The 17,860-nt window shown below is 42.2% G+C and overlaps 1 protein-coding gene across 1 annotated transcript in view; it reads left to right on the top strand.

Moving 5' to 3' along the window:
* PPIL2 (peptidylprolyl isomerase like 2) overlaps positions 1-17,860 on the top strand; it is a 139,376-nt gene that overhangs the window by 42,187 nt on the left and 79,329 nt on the right. Inside the window, exons 9-10 of the mRNA XM_005281101.5 lie at positions 13,855-13,930; positions 15,035-15,195. Coding sequence (XP_005281158.2) covers positions 13,855-13,930; positions 15,035-15,195 — 237 coding nt within the window. The remainder of the gene's footprint in view (positions 1-13,854; positions 13,931-15,034; positions 15,196-17,860) is intronic.

Here is a 17,860-nt window from a genome sequence, read left to right as displayed (position 1 = left end):
TACAGTCATGCCTGGATTACTTTTATTAAAAAAAGTACACTTCTGATCTGGAACAAAAAGCAAACTCAAATTCTAATGAATAACAATATCTTACGTTTATATTGTACTTTTTTATGTAAAGAACTTTATGTACTTGCATATACATAACTTGCTTACGCCACCACTGGCCTGGTGTGGAACATGGCAACTGTTTAACATAACACAGCAGCATTATACTACCCCTCAGGGGAAGCAGCAAAGAATAAGATCATCTCTGATTAAAATTGTCAGGGGAATGTAGGTAGGCAGAATGCAGCTACCAAAACTGGCGTTTGGCTAGGACACTAGGTCTAGTGTCTCCATTTCTGCAAAAGGGGTCATGGGTTCTTTTCTCTCTGTAAGTGATCAGGGCCCTGAGTTTTCCGTACCATCACAGAAGTCAGCAAGTGTACTATTTGCCATAATGCAGTTCTAGGGCAATGGTTCGGTACTGGTTCAGATAGAGGAGTACCCTATTGGATCTCTCAGCACCGCTTCCTAAACCACTGAAGACTTTCCTTGGGAGTGGGTCTTCCATTCAAATACCTGGCCCAATCCTGGATAGCTTGTGAGATTTCATGAGATCACAGCAGGAGAATGGTATTGGCTGCAAACAGCTATCAGTATAGCTGACAAAATCCAGAGGATAATAGAAGCTAGAGATGGAATGCTCATCTTATGTCATCTAGTTGTCTGATTGATCCACCTTTAACATTTCCCAATGGCTTGTTTAGTAGAATTTTAAAAGTTCACCCCTACTATTGAGAGACCATTCTTGAGAGCAAAGTGTATTAGGCTGGGGAAACTTCTCCCGATATTCAGCCTAAATGTTTCTTTCCCAAATGTAGATCTCTTGTTTCTCCATAACTAATTAACTATTTCCCCTTAACTGTTGGGGGTTTACACTCTCTTCAGAAATTTGGTATTCTGTCATCTCTTAGCCAAACATCTTTCTCGCGCGCTCTCTCCCCTTTTAATCTCTTCTCATCAGTCAGTAACTCAGATCACCATTGTAGCTCTTGTGTGAACTCCCTCCACTTTGTTAGTATCTTTCTGATAACGTGGTGCTTGGAAATATACACAGTATTCCGGGTACAGTCGCACCAGAACCATAGAGAGAGGGACTATAGGTCCTTGCTCTAAATACACCTGACCTCAGTCTTTATACTCCTAAAATTACATTGTCCTTTTCTTGGCTGCCATATATCACTCCAAACACGCATCTAATTTGCTGACCTCTATCACCTGAGGACTACTTCATCCAGGGTTATCTCTCCTATGGATTATAGTTCAGATTGTTTTCCTCCAGCTGTATTATTTTGTATCCTTTACAAACTGAATTCTGTTATTTTGCACGTTTCTAATCTTTCTAAGTCTTTGCATTTTCTCTGTCTTGATTGGAAGTCAACTCTTCCCAATTTAACATTGTCTACAGATTTCACTAGCATGTTTCCAGATAACTAACAAAGATCTTAAATACTCCAGGACTTAATACTGATCCCTGATACTAATGATACAGACCCTCTTTGTAAATCGCTTTGATATCTTTGGATGAAAAGCGCTACGTAAGAACTAGGTATTGGTGATATTTTTGATATCCCATAAGAGATCTCTCATCCACCCCCACTTTTGCTTTATACTCTTTTAACTAGTTTTCCATGTGTCTGTCCCCTGCACAAGGCAATTTGAATTAATTTTTCAAGTAAGATTTTGAGTTGATATTAAATCCCAACATATGCCCTGTACTGCATTCCCTTCAGACTTTGATTTTGAGATTCTGTCAAAGCAATCCAGTTCGGCTGACAACATTGATTCTTTATGAACCCATGCTGGTTATTATATAATATAAGTTAAACCCAAATATAACATCTTGCCTCTTTCTCTTTGAGTAGTTGTGAAGATCTGTGATAGAAAGTAGTGTACATGTTTCTACCAGCATGTGTTATATGGGACTAGGAAATCTGAGGGTCCTACCTCAGGAGCAGATGACCAGAAACCCAAAGGGTCAGACTTTTTGCCTTGAGAGGATAGGCCTACACTCATGCTGTGAACAGTGCTGAGCTGTGTGGGCCTCCTGAAGGGTCTGTATGAGGCACAGTATATGTAAAAGCTTCCTAGTGTGCGGCAGCAATGTACTTGCTACAGCAACCCCACACCCCGTTTAAGGCGGATGGTGTATCGTGTATTCAGGGGTGGTAAGCAAAGAGGAGTCCCTGCTCATTAGTGCTCAGGGACTCTCAGCCCTTCACCACCCCTGTGCATCTGTGCAGGAGCCATGCACACCCGAGTCCTAAAGTTTGCTGAGATGCAGAAAAATTATTCCTGCTATGCACTGTAAAACCATATACAAGTTACTGTTGGCATCCAAGCCTTCAGGGGATGGGCGTCCTGTGAGAGGAACTGTGCTGCCTCTCTGGATTTTATTCAACAGCAGTCCTTGTGGGTGATGAAGAAGCTGAGTTGACAATCTTGTCTATTTCTCCTCGGCCAGGAAGGTGCTGCTTGTCACATAGGGCTGCCAAAAAAGATGATTATAAAATGCGGTTGTGCAAGTCAAATGATTCCAGAGCTGTAACGGGCTTAGTCCCTGTACATAATAGAGCATTAGAAAGATGAATGGATTTAATCCCCAGTGCTTTGAACCACAAAAAAGATGGAATGGTGTTTTCTCAGGGGAAGTGACTAGAGAAGAAAAATCAGGGCATAAAACCTACAGTGGCAGATACATTTGCAGCCATTTAAAAATAATGTATGTATGTGTTACTGTGTGTTTTAAGTGTTGCTGTACAGCCTAATCAGCTGTAGACAAGACATGCATCCTGACAAGCTGTTGAACACCATTGGTGTTTGTGAGAAGAAGCATAACTAATGAACAAAGTTGGAGGTAGCTGAGCTGTGTGCTAATTGATATTGCACTCTTGAGCTGTTTCCCATTTGCTATTCTATTTGTCTAAAGGGCAAAGCAAACGCTTTCTATGGAGACAGGGGGCTCCTTGGCAATGAAAGGGGGTGCACAGTCATTGCATAAAATCGGAAGGGGCTGGATGCAGGGATGATGTGGTAAGGACACACCACTCTGTGTGAGCTTCCTGTGGTAGGGAGGTAAGGTATGGTTGGGTCCAGATGATCTACTGCTGTGTGAATTCTCTCACCATTAACCAGCATTGTGGAAGGCAGTGTAAGGGTATGTCTACACTGTGGGATTAATTCGAATTTTGGAAACAGATTGTATAAAGTCGAATGTATGCGGCCACACTAAGCTCATTAATTCAGTGGTGTGCATCCATGTACCTGGGCTAGTGTCGATTTCCGGAGCGTTGCATTGTGGGTAGCTATCCCATAGCTCCCGCAGTCTCCCCCACCCATTGGAATTCTGGGTTGAGATCCCAGTGCCTGATGGGGCATAAAACATTGTCGCAGGTGGTTCTGGGTACAGCCTCACCCCTCCCTCCATGAAAGCAACGGCAGACAACCATTTCGCGCCTTTTTTCCTGGGTGAACACTGCAGACTCCATACCACGGCAAGCATGGAGCCCGCTCAGCTCAAGACAGCAGTCATGAACATTGTAAACACCTCGCGCGTTCTCGTGCAGTTTATGCTGAGCCAGGACCAGAAAAACGAGGTGAGGAGGTGGCAGCGACGGCAGCACAGCGACAAGCGTGATGAGGACATGGACATGGACACAGACACAGAATTCTCTCAAACCGCGGGCCCTGGTGCTTTGGCGATCATGTTGTTAATGGGGCAGGTTCTATCCGTGGAACACTGATTCTGGGCCCGGGAAACAAGCACAGACTGGTGGGACCGCATAGTGTTACAGGTGTGGGACGATTCCCAGTGGCTGCAAAACTTTCGCATGTGTAAGGGCACTTTCATGGAACTTTGTGACTTGCTGTCCCCTGCCCTGAAACGCCAGAATACCAAGATGAGAGCAGCCCTCACAGTTGAGAAGCGAGTGGCGATAGCCCTGTGGAAGCTTGCAATGCCAGACAGCTACCGGTCAGTCGGGAATCAATTTGGAGTGGGCAAGTCTACTGTGGGGGCTGCTGTGATCCAAGTAGCCAAAGCAATCACTGAGGTGCTGCTACGAAAGGTAGTGACTTTGGGAAATGTGCAGGTCATAGTGGATGGCTTTGCTGCAATGGGATTCCCTAACTGTGATGAGGCGATAGATGGAACCCATATCCCTATCTTGGCACCGGAGCACCAGGGTACCCAGTACATAAATCTCAAGGGGTACTTTTCAATGGTGCTGCAAGCACTGGTGGATCACAAGGGACGTTTCACCAACATCAACGTGGGCTGGCCGGGAAGGGTTCATGTTGCTCGCGTCTTCAGGAACACTACTCTGTTTAAACGGCTGCAGCAAGGGACTTACTTCCCGGACCAGAAAATAACCGTTGGGGATGTTGAAATGCCAATAGTTATGCTTGGAGATCCAGCCTACCCCTTAATGCCATGGCTCATGAAGCCATACACAGGCAGCCTGGACAGGAGTCAGGAGCTGTTCAACTACAGGCTGAGCAAGTGCAGAATGGTGGTAGAATGTGCATTTGGCCATTTAAAAGGTCGCTGGCGATAGTTACTGACTCGCTCAGACCTCAGCCAAAGAAATCTCCCCATTGTTATTTCTGCTTGCTGTGTGCTCCACAATCTCTGTGAAAGTAAGGGGGAGACCTTTATGGCGGGGTGGGAGGCTGAGGCAAATCGCCTGGCTGCTGATTACGCGCAGCCAGACACCAGGGTGATTAGAAGAGCACACCAGGAAGCGCTGTTTGAAAACCAGTTTCATGACTGGCCAGGCTACAGTGTGAAATTTCTGTTTGTTTCTCCTTCATGAAAACCCGCCCCCTTTATTGACTCATTTTCTGTAAGGAACCCACCCTCCCCCTTCCCCCAGATTGCTTTAAAAAGAAATAGTCACTATTGTTTAAAAATCATTTATTCTTTATTAATTGATTATAAAAAGAGGGAGAGAACCCGGGTGGCGTTTGGGAGGAGGATCGGTGGGAAGGAAAAGGCCACTAAAAAAAGCTTTAAAAAAATGTCAGCCTTTTGCTTGGGCTGTCCACTGGGGTGGAATGGGAGGGTGTACAGAGCCTCCCCTCCCCTCCTCCCCGCGTTCTTACACATCTGGGTGAGGAGGCTATGGAACATGGGGAGGGGGGTTATACAGGGGCTGTAGCGGCACTCTGTTATCCTGCTGCCGTTCCTAAAGCTCCACCAGACGCCGGAGCATGTCTTTTTGCTCACGCAGCAGCCCCAGCGTTGCATCCTGCCTCCTCTGATCTTCCTGCCGCCACCTCTCATCTCGAGCGTCTCTCCTCTCCTCACATTGGTCCCTCATGTCCTCACGTTGGTCCCTCCTGTCCTCACGTTCACTGGCTTCTTTCCTATACTTTGAAACCGTGTCCTTCCACTCATTCAGATGAGCTCTTTCACTGCGGATGGATTCCATGATTTCTGCGAACATCTCGTCTCGCGTCTTCTTTTTCCGACGCCTTATTTGAGAGAGCCTTCGGGACGGAGGAGGGAGGCTTGAAAAATTTGCAGCTGCTGGAGGGAGGGGAAAAAAGGAGAGAATTTTTTAAAAAGATACATTTTGCAGATCAATGCTTGTACTCTTTCACGGTGACCAACACTATTCACATTACATAGCACATGTGATTTCTGTGCAAGGTCGCATTTTGCCTCTTAATATTGAATGCCTGTGGATTTGCTGCTAGAGATCACAGACGCAGGTCCGGGCAACAGAATTCGGCTTGCATGCGGCCATGGTAAGCCATTGTCTTTCGGCTTCTGCGCCCTCCTTTCCCACATACCAAGCAAAGCCCGTTGAGTGCTGCAGTTTTCCTGTTAACATTCAGCAGCAGAAAACAAACTAACCCCCCCCCATCCAATTCTCTGGATGATCGCTTTACCCCTCCCCCCACCGCGTGGCTGGTATCCGGGAAGATCCCTGCTAGCCAAACGCAAAAAGCTCTGGGCCAATCTCCCCTCTTCCCCCCCCCCCCCCCCCCCCCCCCCCCCCCCCCGCGCTTGGCTAACTGCAGGGAAGGATTTCTTTTCAGCCACAGGCAAACAGCCCAGTAGGAACGGCCACCTCTGTCCCCTTAATTAAATTCCCGTATTTCAACCAGGTTACCATGAGCGATATCACTCTCCTGAGGATTACACAGCGAGATAAAGAACGGCTGTTGCTTGAATGCCAGGAAACACCGGGACCATACGCTGCCAGGCTTTGTCATGCAATGATACCAGATTACTGGCTGCAAGCATGGCATGGTCAAGTGTCCTACCATGGAGGACGGAATAAGGCTGCACTGCCCAGAAACCTTGTGGCAAGGCTTTTGGAGTACCTCCAGGAGAGCTTCAAGGAGATGTCCCTGGAGGATTTCTGCTCAATCCCCAGACATGTTAACAGATTTTTCCAGTAGCTGTACTGGCCGCGAATGCATCCCAAGTCCTCAGGGCAAAGTAATCATTAAAAAAGGCTTGCTTTTAAAACAAGTTTTATATTTTAAAAGGTAAACTCACCTGAGGTCCCTTCCATGGGGTCATGGTCTTGGATACTGGGTTGGGAGGGTACTTCAGTCAGGCTGAGAAAAAGATCCTGGCTGTTGGGGAGAACGGAGTGCTGGGTGCTCTCCACAAGCTCGTCCTCCTCCTCCTCCTCTTCCCCGTCCGCAGAATCCTCGCGTGTAGCTGATGAGATTATCCCCGTCTCGGAATCCACGGTCAGAGGTGGGGTAGTGGTGGCGGCCCCCCCTAGAATTGCATGCAGCTCGGCGTAGAAGCAGCATGTCCGCGGCTCTGACCCGGAGCGACCGTTTGCCTCCTTTGTTTTTTGATAGGCTTGTCTGAGCTCCTTGACTTTCACGCGGCACTGATCTGAGTCCCTATTGTGGCCTCTCTCCATCATGCCCTTGGAGATTTTTTCAAAAGTTTTGGCATTTCGTCTTTTCGAACGAAGTTCTGCTAGCACTGAATCCTCTCCCCATATAGCGATCAGATCCAGTACCTCCCATACGGTCCATGCTGGTGCTCTTTTTCGATTATCGGCCTGCATGGTTACCTGTGCTGATGAGCTCTCTGTGGTCACCTGTGCTCTCCACGCTGGGCAAACAGGAAATAAAATTCAAATGTTCGGGGCTTTTCCTGTCTACCTGGCCATTGCATCCGAGTTCAGATTGCTGTCCAGAGCGGTCACAATGGTGCACTGTGGGATAGCTCCCGGAGGCCAATACCATCAAATTGCGGCCACACTAACCCTAATTCGAAATGACAATATCGATTTTGGCGCTACTCTGCTCGTCGGGATGGAGTACAGAAATCGATTTTAAGAGCCCTTTGTTTCAAAATAAATGGCTTCGTTGTGTGGACGGGTGCAGGGTTAATTCGATTTAACGCTGCTAAATCCGAATTAAAGTCATAGTGTAGACCAGGCCTAAGTGCCCATGGAGGTTAGTCCAGCCGCTATACTGGAGTAACCTCTATGAAGCAGCTCTGATGCCACTTCACAGCTTGTGCAGGAGGGTTCCTAACCAGGCTGGGTGCATTCACCCCAAAGGCAGTTTTCAAAGTATATGTAACAAGTGAGAATTCTTGGGAGACTGATCTTATCATCCCATTAAAGTCATTAGCAAAACTCCCCATTAACTCTGTCTTGAATTAGGCCCTCTGTATGGTTTTTTTAATCTCTAAATTCCATGATTCTATCACTATCTAAAAGGACATGTATAGTATTGCCAGCACCAAGTATTAAAAAACCATGACTCAAGCCCCCCAAATCATGATATTTTTTTTAATGGGTTGGGTTTTGAGTCTCTGGGATGTACTTGGGTCACGTTTTTAAACTTGTACTCCACAATCAGGATGGCTAGAAACTTTAAAAACAGAAACAAACTGATTCTCACTTAATGAAAGGTCTTCAAGAGCCAGAGCGTTAAGAAAAACATTAAATATCATGTGACTTGTGGCAAACTTGATCAGTCAAAATTGTGACTTCTGGCAACACTGTGAAATTCTTACCTATTAGTAATTTGTTAAAGTTTAAATCAGAAGGAACCTTAGAATTTTAATTTACTGTTTTTTGCTTTGTTTTTTTAACGTTTCACCTTGAAGAATAATGTTTTGTTTTTTCTTTATCGTTAGTTAACCTTCCAGGCTCTCCTGCATTAACACAAAGGGTATTTATGGTCACAACAGTTGAGAGGAATGTTTTTAAATAGAAAAGAAAAAAAGTTAATTGAAAATGATAAAATTAAATACTCCATTCAGATTGGGGTTTAAAAATAAAAAATATCCTGCTGAAACTATTTAATGAACCATAAGTTCCAATTTCGTTAGGCTACATCTACACTACAGGGGGGAGTCGATTTAAGATACGCAAATTCAGCTACGTGAATAGCGTAGCTGAATTCGACGTATTGCAGCCGACTTACCTCGCTGTGAGGACGGTGGCAAAATCGACCTCTGCGGCTTCCCGTCGACGGCACTTACTCCCACCTCCGCTGGTGGAGTAAGAGCGTCGATTCGGGGATCGATTGTCGCGTCCCGACGGGACGCGATAAATCGATCCCCAAGAGGTCGATTTCTACCCGCCGATTCAGGCGGGTAGTGTAGACCCAGCCTTAGACTTGCTGTAGCTCAAAAAAGTGAACAGAAACAGGCTAGGCCTCTTTCTCTTAACCCAGCATTGCCCTTTATTGTTAGCTACAAAAAGCAATTCCATATTTTTGTAGCTAGTAACAAAAGGCAAGTTTGTACAAAAAGGCAGGTATGTACAGCAATTACCCAGGAATCTTTAGCTCTTGGTCCTTCACCTTAATTGGAACAGGGGCACGCACTCCCTATTGACTCCAGTCATTTTCTACAAAGGAGACACCATTAATAAAACTATGGTGCCTTGAAACAAGTGTCTTAATCTCTATATCTCAGTATTCTCAACACTCATGTCTTGATTTGACTCCCTCTCTCATCTGATTCTCTGCACAATGACAGTCATTGGTGTAATGAGATGAACCTGTCATGTTAAATATTTTATTAATATTTGGACAGTTTCTTCCTGAAAGGGATATGTCCAAAGAATGTTTTTATTTGGATTTAAATAAGCACACATCAAAAATATCTGTTTTGTGTTCTGGGCATCCTTTCCTTTAGTAAAAAATAACTTGTCCACATTATCTGCAGCACAAGTTAGGATTGGTCAGACCTATTTTGTGAAGTTTTTGGGGGAGAGGTTTGCTCAGTAGAACCCTGCGGTATTCTGTATATAAGTTAACATCTATTGCTGTGCTCTTGCAGTCAACACACTTCTAGTTCTAAATTGAACTCTTCCTAGTGAATCACAATGCTTAATTTTAGAGGGAGGGGTCTGTTGACTTATTGCCCTAGATAACCTGTCTGAGATGCCACTCACAGATTTCAGGTTATAGAACATTTCTTCAGTGACATAAGGAAAATACATTTGTAGTATGCTGCTTAATTGGCCTGCCTACTCAATGTACAGTGAAATTCCTGAGTTGCAGAAATGGGAATAGAAGGGAAATAGTATAAATCAAATCTTTAAAGGTTTCTATTTGAATAAAATAGCCCATCTGACTATAATGAAGAATAGCACACAAGGCCTTGGGGTTTCTCATTTGTGTCATTCATGCTTAGAACTCCAAAGGGCAGAGAAACAGAACAGCTGTGATCTCTAAGGAGATGAGGTTGCAGTTTGCTATTTACCATATTCCATACTGTGATTTTTGAGTTGACTATGAGGAGGTAGTTAAATGAGGTTTTGAAGAGCCAGGGAAAGTACACCTCTACCTCGATATAACGCTGGCCTCGGGAGCCAAAAAATCTTACCACGTTATAGATGAAATCGCGTTATATCAAACTTGCTTTGATCTGCCGGAATGCTCCTCCCCCCCCCCCCCCCGCCCCCCGAGCACTGCTTTACTGCGTTATATCAGAATTCGTGTTATATCGGGCCACGTTATATAGGGGTAGAGGTGTATATTGATGGGGGGGGGCGCCTATAAAGGCTTCTTCCTTAGTTGCTCAGTGTCAGCGGTCAAACTGATTTAGCCTGTAAGCAACTAAAAGTATTACGGCTGTGAAATGCTACCTTTTAAAGTTAGCTATCTGGAGGAGTCTGTGGTATCCTGAACTCTAAGACTTGGCTTTATGGAGGCCCTTAAGTAACTAGATATCTAAATTTCTTTAAATTATATATAAAATATAAATAAATGTAATCATGAGGCTTTGTAAAGGAGAATACAACGTATGTTAGCAGATTAATCTTTATTGTAGGCCACTTTTTCTCCCCCCCATCTCCCTGCTACAAAGAGTCTGTTCCGGGAGCAACGCATACCCCTAAGTTTGACCAGGAGTGGCAGAAATGTGACTTTCTGTAAAATCCTTATGTTCTCTATTAATATTATAATGTATTTTTGGATCCCTGGAAGGGGTAAATTGTCTTATTCTCTTCACCTGTAGTGTCTTGGCATGTGTTCATAGGCAGACCTATCACTTTCTGTAAGTAAACGTTGTAGCCTGAGAATAACTAGAGGAATGCTTGAAAACAGGCAGTCTGCATTTTCTGTTGGCAATTGAAAGTTGTGCCACCCCCGCAGGCCTTTGCCTGGGCTTTTTTTTTTTTTCTTCCCATTTATGCCTCACTTCCCTCGATGATGTCAATTTAGAGATCAGAAATTACCCCTGGATTTTTTTTTTTGGCATGTTATACTTACTTTTTGTGGTGGAACAGTTTGTATATATAACAAAGTGCAGGAGCATACCAGGATGGTTAAGAAATACGCCCAGATTTCCTATTCCTGGAAATTAAAAGCGACATTCTCTTACACAAAAGCTCCAAGAAGAGAAACAATATCTAGCTTTTCAACATCAAATTCCTTGGTGAGGCTGCATCCTAGTTGCTGTTGTGGAACTGAAAAATAATGGGAAATGATTTGGGGGTGGGAGAGGGAAGAAGCAAGCAGGCGAGCCAGTGGGTCGTCATTAGGGTGCAGACTCATGCAGGCTGATTTCATAAATGTCTTTTGATTTTACTGCCAGCAATAAAACTAAAGATTTATTCACCAATGGAGGCATACAATTTCAGGGATGAATGAAAGGCATAATTGTATCATTTAATGAGAGAGGAAGCCACAGCTCTGCTGTATTAACCATTGACTTAGTAGAGATGGAATCTTGAGAACTTTCTAATTGAAAGTAACAATTTGAGTATTTTGTTATGTTTTCTTGAATTATTATACTATTCACATTCATGTCAGTGTATTAGTCATTAACCTAGTATTCTGCAATATTATTTTTTTGAACTTTTGACTATTGTATTTTTATTAAGGTATTTTAGATTTTGTATCCTCAAACAACCTGTACCACTTTACAACTCTTCTTTTATTTTCTGTAATCTATAATTTCCTGGAATAATTAGATATCCTGATGTGATGTTGTGACCTCTTTGCTCTTTAGATGAGCTTACAAGGACCAAGCCTTAGGGGGGAAATAATGATTATGAGGAAAGATTAAGGATTATTGAATGATACTAGTGTGAAATCTGCCTCTCCAGTAGGCATCCCCGTCTTAACCACTTTAACTAAAGGTCAAACAAAATTGTACAGGAAGCTACGTGGACTCCCAGTTTAAAGATCCACATCTAGTAGGTCGTTAGTTTTTTTTTTTTTTTATGATGATTCTTTGAGTGGGTCACTTAATAGAGTTTTCAGTGTGATACTTATTTGTTGCTTATTTAACATAGTCTTGTAAATGAGAATTGCACCATATGAAACATCGGTTAAGAAACTGTCCCTGCCCCAAAAAGCTTACAGTTTAATAGAGCATACTTGGTCTGAGGATATTTAAGTTTCAAAATGCTCCACAAAAGTTAGTTAATGCTCACAGCCTTTCTGTGTGTGAGGTGTGTTTTTATTGGTAGGGAAAGAACTGAAAGGATTTGCAAGTGGCAGAAATAAGGCTAACCCTCATGACTCCTGGTCCCCTTTTCTATCCACTCCTGCGACTACCCTTCTCTTGGATTGTCTACTTGACCCTAGCAAGATGTGCTGGCAAAAACATGTGCAAGGTGACTTTTAGGATCAAATCCCAAAGGAAGACCCCAGTCCCGCAATTCACTGCGTCTTCTGCCAGAGGGCAGCGAATTACAGGCTTGTGACATAACACATCTATGAAGTCAGTGGGAGTTTTGACTGAGTCAGGTTCAGCTCCTAATGTCCCTCAGAGTGAGCATTTTCTCCCTACTAGTATTAAATTACTTAAAAATGAGTTTAGTGCTTCAAGGTTTTTTGTTTAGCAATATATAGAGATATCACTAAACTGGCTTACTGACATACCCCTGAGAAATAACTTTTATAATTTGTTTTTAAAATGTTTTTACTTAAGTTAAAAGTAAGTAAATTGTTTTAACATTAATTTTACCACCTTTCTATGCTTGGGAGGCTGTTTAAAAAAATAGTGTTTGTTTGAAAGTGGTGACTCTCCCGCTCCCTTCCCCCCCCAACCATTCGTTTAATACCTTGGCTACCTTTGAACCAGAGTACTCCATGATAAAAGATCTTTGTTCTTTCAGTTCCCTTATCTTTTATTTCATGGACTATTACTAGCTAAGTACTTCTACTGAACTACCGTCACAGCTCAGTTGGTAGTACTCTTAGGTCATGAGTTCAAGTCCTACAGGAAGATTTGAGTATTCAAAGATTTTGGACTATTAGACATATTGTTCTTCAAATGAGGCATTACATGGAAGGAGTCTCCTCCAATGTTCGGTGGTAGTTGTCCTGGTGGAAATAAAAGGCCAGATGGCACTTTCCAAAAATGGGCAGGGACACTAATAATACTCTCTAGACGTGGCCTCCTGCTTCCAGTCATGGATTTGCCGAACAACGGCAATCCTATTGTATGCTCTCAATTGACAGCTTCTGATACCTGACGCTGTATGTTTTGTAGAGCAAATAGCTGCTGTTTACTTGGCCTACATAATCACGGTACTGCTATGATCATACTCCCTGCTATTTTAAAAGAAGTCTTTGTTATCTTGGGTATGAAAAGTGTTGTATGAAAGTGACATTTTTTCTAAGACTGGAAAAAATGTGTTGCATGATCAATAGGATTCATGTGGCTCTGAAGGCCTGCTGTATTAGCGCACGTTAAATGAACCTCAGAATGCAAATGAATAGCACGTATTGCACCAGATGGGCATTCAATTATATTTCCATTTTAAAATGTTTAATTTCTCATTTACAAATGAAGGAATCATTTGTATTGTATTATATTTGTTTGCAGTGTTATTCTCCTTGCACCAATTTTTTAAAAATTATTTAGTTGCCTAAAGAAGCAGATAGATGCCTGGTTATTTTTGGAAATTCCAGGAGGCACCTATCTGGATCTGTAGATGTCTAGATAACTTCAGTAATCTGGCCCCTAGGTGCTGGACATCTCATTTGTCCAATTCTCTGGAAAGCTAATCCCAGTTTAGAATTAGAATCTGAGTGTTTGTGAGTTGTGACCAGTTACCTAAACCCAGTCTATTCTTGAACAACACTATGCTAGTAATTGGTTCTGTACTTACTAATGAACACAACACTAAATTTCAATCATATAACAAATATAGCCAGGAACTTTTACTCTTTCAGATATTGCTATTTTAGTAGCTGTTTTCTATATATAGTTTAGCTGAAATTTTGTCTGTATCATGTTTAGTTCAGTCTTTTCCAGCCCCTCATTTATACTGGATTAACATACACTCACTATTACCTGCTGTTACGTTTCTGTTGGGAAGATTTATACTTTTTTATTTTTATTTTCAGGATCCAACCAATCTGGACAAATTTAATGTCTCCGACTTCTTCCATGTTAAAAACAACTTAAAGGTGACAGACCCAGGTAAGGATGAACTAAAGCTTGGCTGAGGAAACTCTAATCTTAATATGCAAACCCGGAGAATAATTTGTGGAATGTTGAGTGATTTTTAAAAGAAAACGCTGGATGGTGGGATTATGAAATTTTATGCAATGGTGCCTAGAGGCTCCAGGTGAGATTGGGACCAGTAGTTCTTGATATTGTATAAACACACAGTAAGAGACAGTCCCCACTATGCTTATCATTAAATAGACCGGAGGTCCCCAAACTGTGGGGCATGCTCCCCTGGGGGGGGCGGCATGGCTGATGCCTGGGCCAACCCCCACAGGTGGACAGGAAGGGAGCGCCACCCAGCTCCACAACCACTCCTGGCCCCGACTCCTGGCCCCACACCTGAGGCCCCAGCCTTGGCTCTGCTCCCACCCCCAGCTATGGCCCCAGCCTTGGCCACCTTCCCCTCTCTCCCCCTCCTCCCTCGCTTCCCCTCTCCCTCCCCCCTCCCCCCCCATAACTCAGCTCTAAATATTTGTCAGCAAAAATTAGGCATGCCAGGGCAGAACTCAGGTGTGACTTATGTCACTTTAAAAAAATACTTCTGTACTATCACACCATGTATCTTGGGAATTATGAGCCATAGATCTGTTTCATTCACTGAGGGGACAAAGGGCAGATTTTTTTTTTTTTTTTTGCATTATGTATCCAAAAATAGTGTCTGTCTTTGATATTCCGTACAAGTGGTTTAAATTGATTTATAAGAGTTTAGGTAGCTTCCAGTTGTTCTGAAGAGTCTTTCAATGGTAAAGGATATAAAGTCAAACCCTTTTATAGTACATGGCCAGTAAAGTATTTGTCTCACCATACCTGGATGTTACTTTTTTCATATGGTGTCTTACTGCTCACTCATTCGTCATAATCACTTCTGCAAGAGCAAAAATATGTGGCAGTTTCCATGAAAAAGATTTCTTCTTCTATAGAGAAGCAAGGTGGGTGAGGTTATATCTTTTATTGGAGCAACTTCTGTTGGCGAAAGAGAGATGTATGGCCCTGTTAAGTTGAAGGGGAACAAAATGATTTTGAGATATAGAGCTTGCTTTTTAACTGAAAATGTGGTTTAATACTGTCTTATAGATGAAGAGAAAGCAAAATTGGATCCATCTTACTATCTGAAAAATACAAATTTAGAGACCCGAGAGACTTTACTGGAGCTGTATAAAGAATTCAAAGGAGATGATATTCTAGCAGCTACAATGAAGGCCCCCGAAAAGAGAAAAGTGGATAAGCTGAATGCAGTAAGTTGATTTATAGGTCGACATTGATTACATTTCTGAAGAATGGTAAAAAACATTTTTCAGTATAGTAGCCATATCGCCACCTGAACAGACACGGCTGTTTTCTGCTGCATAGGAACTTACCATACATCAGAGGCAATGAGAGTGGTGTAGCTAAATTATACTGCAATTGTTTAGAATTGCAGTGAAGTGTGTATGTCAATGGATTTCTTTTTGTAAAATATTTGTAAACGAGCCTAAAATATTTTTGAAATCGGGTGCGATAAGAGGTAGAGCTCTTTAAATTTAGGATGTGATTACCGTGGTGTGAGTTAGGTGATAAAGATTTTTCCTTCCAACTTGTAAATTTCTTGCTTTGAATTAATTTATCATTGGCAGAAGGAACACAGCTTAAGGGCAATGCAAGTGAATCATTCCTGGTGTTGGCATATATATAAATCACCAGAAGCAGCTTCAACATTTCCTCTTCACAGTATTTTTAATGGACTATTGTAAAAGGTGCCCTTATCAGGCGCATATTACTGTGTGTTCGTGGTTGTCAAGAAATAATCCGTCTGCATATTGAATCCAAGATTGCGGAGTGTTATCCTCTCCCTAAAACAGTTCTCTGGGACATGTCACTGTGCTTAGATTACCCTTGTATGAACATCAGTTAGCAGGAGTGTGCCACATGATTTAAAAACAAAACAAAACAGGCAATTTAGACTGTTTATGAGCCTAGATATATGAGAAGCTGCAAGGCTTAGATTTGGCTTGTCTTGTTTGTTCCTATTCAGGCAATTACATTTTTTTTTTAAATTGTATATTTAGAGACAAAGATGAAATGAGATGGAATGTGAACTGTCCACATGTCACAGGACCAGATCGGCAGCTGGTATAATTGGCAAAGCTCCATTGGCTTCTGTGGGAGGCAGTATAGCCTATGGGGCAGAGCACACAGGAAACCTGGATTCTATACCCAACACTGCCACTGATTTCACTGGGTGATCTTGGGCATATTGCTTCGTTTCCCTGCCTTTGTTTTCCCCTTTGTAAAATGAGGATATTATTATTTACCTCAATAAAATGCTTTGAGATCTACAGATGTGTGTATAAATATATAAACAAGCTAGATGTTATTACTTATTTGGTCTTGGATTTGTGTTTTTAACTCAACTTAAGATCCATGAGTGGGGTTCCATTTTTTTCAGAAAAGCAAACTGAACAAGGCTATAGATCTTAGAAGCCATGTGACAGTGTCCGCTCAAGTGCCACTCTGAGTGTTCCCAAAACCCCTCCATATGTTTAGTAGGCTTTAATTTCACTTAACAAGGATGTTTTACAGAAGTCTTGCCAGCAGTGCTCCCTTCATATCTCCAGCTGTGGATATAAAAATACTTTGTAATAATAAAACCCTTGCCTGATAATGTGGAAGCAATTAAGTCCCTTGAGTTCAGTGTCTAGAAAGCCTTAAGTAGAAATTTATCAGAGCAAATGTTATAGGTGACAGATGGAGAAATACCAGCACATAGTGCTTCTCTTTCTTTTTATAAGAACTGGAGCGGAAAGTCTACTTTAAATAGGAAATATATAAGGCATTTGTGTGCTGCTAGTAATTCAGTGGTAATATTTTAAGTAAGGAATTATAGAATTTAACCTTGATTCTTTTTTAACATGGTCAATATTACACAAGCTAAAAATGAAAGTCAATATGAAATTTTATTGCAACAGTATCAGACCCGCTTAAAACTGCAGCAGTTGTGCATCTGCAGAAGAAGAACCAAGAAAGCCGATGTATGTTTTCCAAAGCACTATTATTATTAAACCCTGCTGTCCTTTTGGGGGTGGAGAATGTAGGCTGTGCCATGTAGTATAGAAACCTGCCAAATCTTGTTATTTAGTTTAGCAACTGTTAGTTATGAAAAGAGAGATGATTTTTTTTCCCTGTAATTTAAAGTGGTAATTGGGGTACCATTTTAAACAAAATCAAGAGAGTTCATAAACCCTACAACAAAGGGACATTTCTAGTTTTGCAACCAGTTTTTAGTGTTTAAAAATGCGTTTAATGTCTAGTGACACTGCTTATCTTAAATCCCTCATTCTACTCTCTTTATGACAGTGCTTCCTTCTGAGGTGAAAGATTAAATGTTGTTTGCTGATTATATTGGCAATACAGCAGAATTAGTGAATTGTGATCAGAATGGCTACTTTTGTGATTTGTGCTATGTATGGCATGTGCTTCTCAAGACTTGTAACCCCTGGTTAAAACATTTTTAATTTCCCACTTCTTCCCCCTCCCCTCTGGCTCTTAGTTGGAGAGACCCGCATGTGTTTGGTACAGAAGCTTTCATTTTTTAGAGAGGGATGAAAGGTTCAGGGAACTGGTTATGGGATAATAGCTCCTTTTACTTCTGACCAAAAGTTGTAACCATATGCTGACTATTTAATGATCTATATGAAATTTGTTGATAGGTGTCAGTCCAATTCTAAGAGACCATGTGTCCACATCACCAAATCTGGTGCTCGTGTTGGCAGTCTCAGGAGAGAGGATTATGAGAGTCATGGGGGCTAAACTCCACACTCACATTCATCTGATAAATGAGATGAACAAGTTTAGCTCCTTACAACTGAAAAAGTCTATGTGAAATATGGAAACCTATGAGAAACACAGCATAACAGATGTACT

This window comes from Chrysemys picta, chromosome 15 (genome assembly GCF_011386835.1).
Source record: "Chrysemys picta bellii isolate R12L10 chromosome 15, ASM1138683v2, whole genome shotgun sequence".
Classification (NCBI taxonomy): domain Eukaryota; kingdom Metazoa; phylum Chordata; order Testudines; family Emydidae; genus Chrysemys; species Chrysemys picta.
Note: the sequence above shows the minus strand (reverse complement) of the source record. Positions and strands in the feature narration are given on the sequence as shown.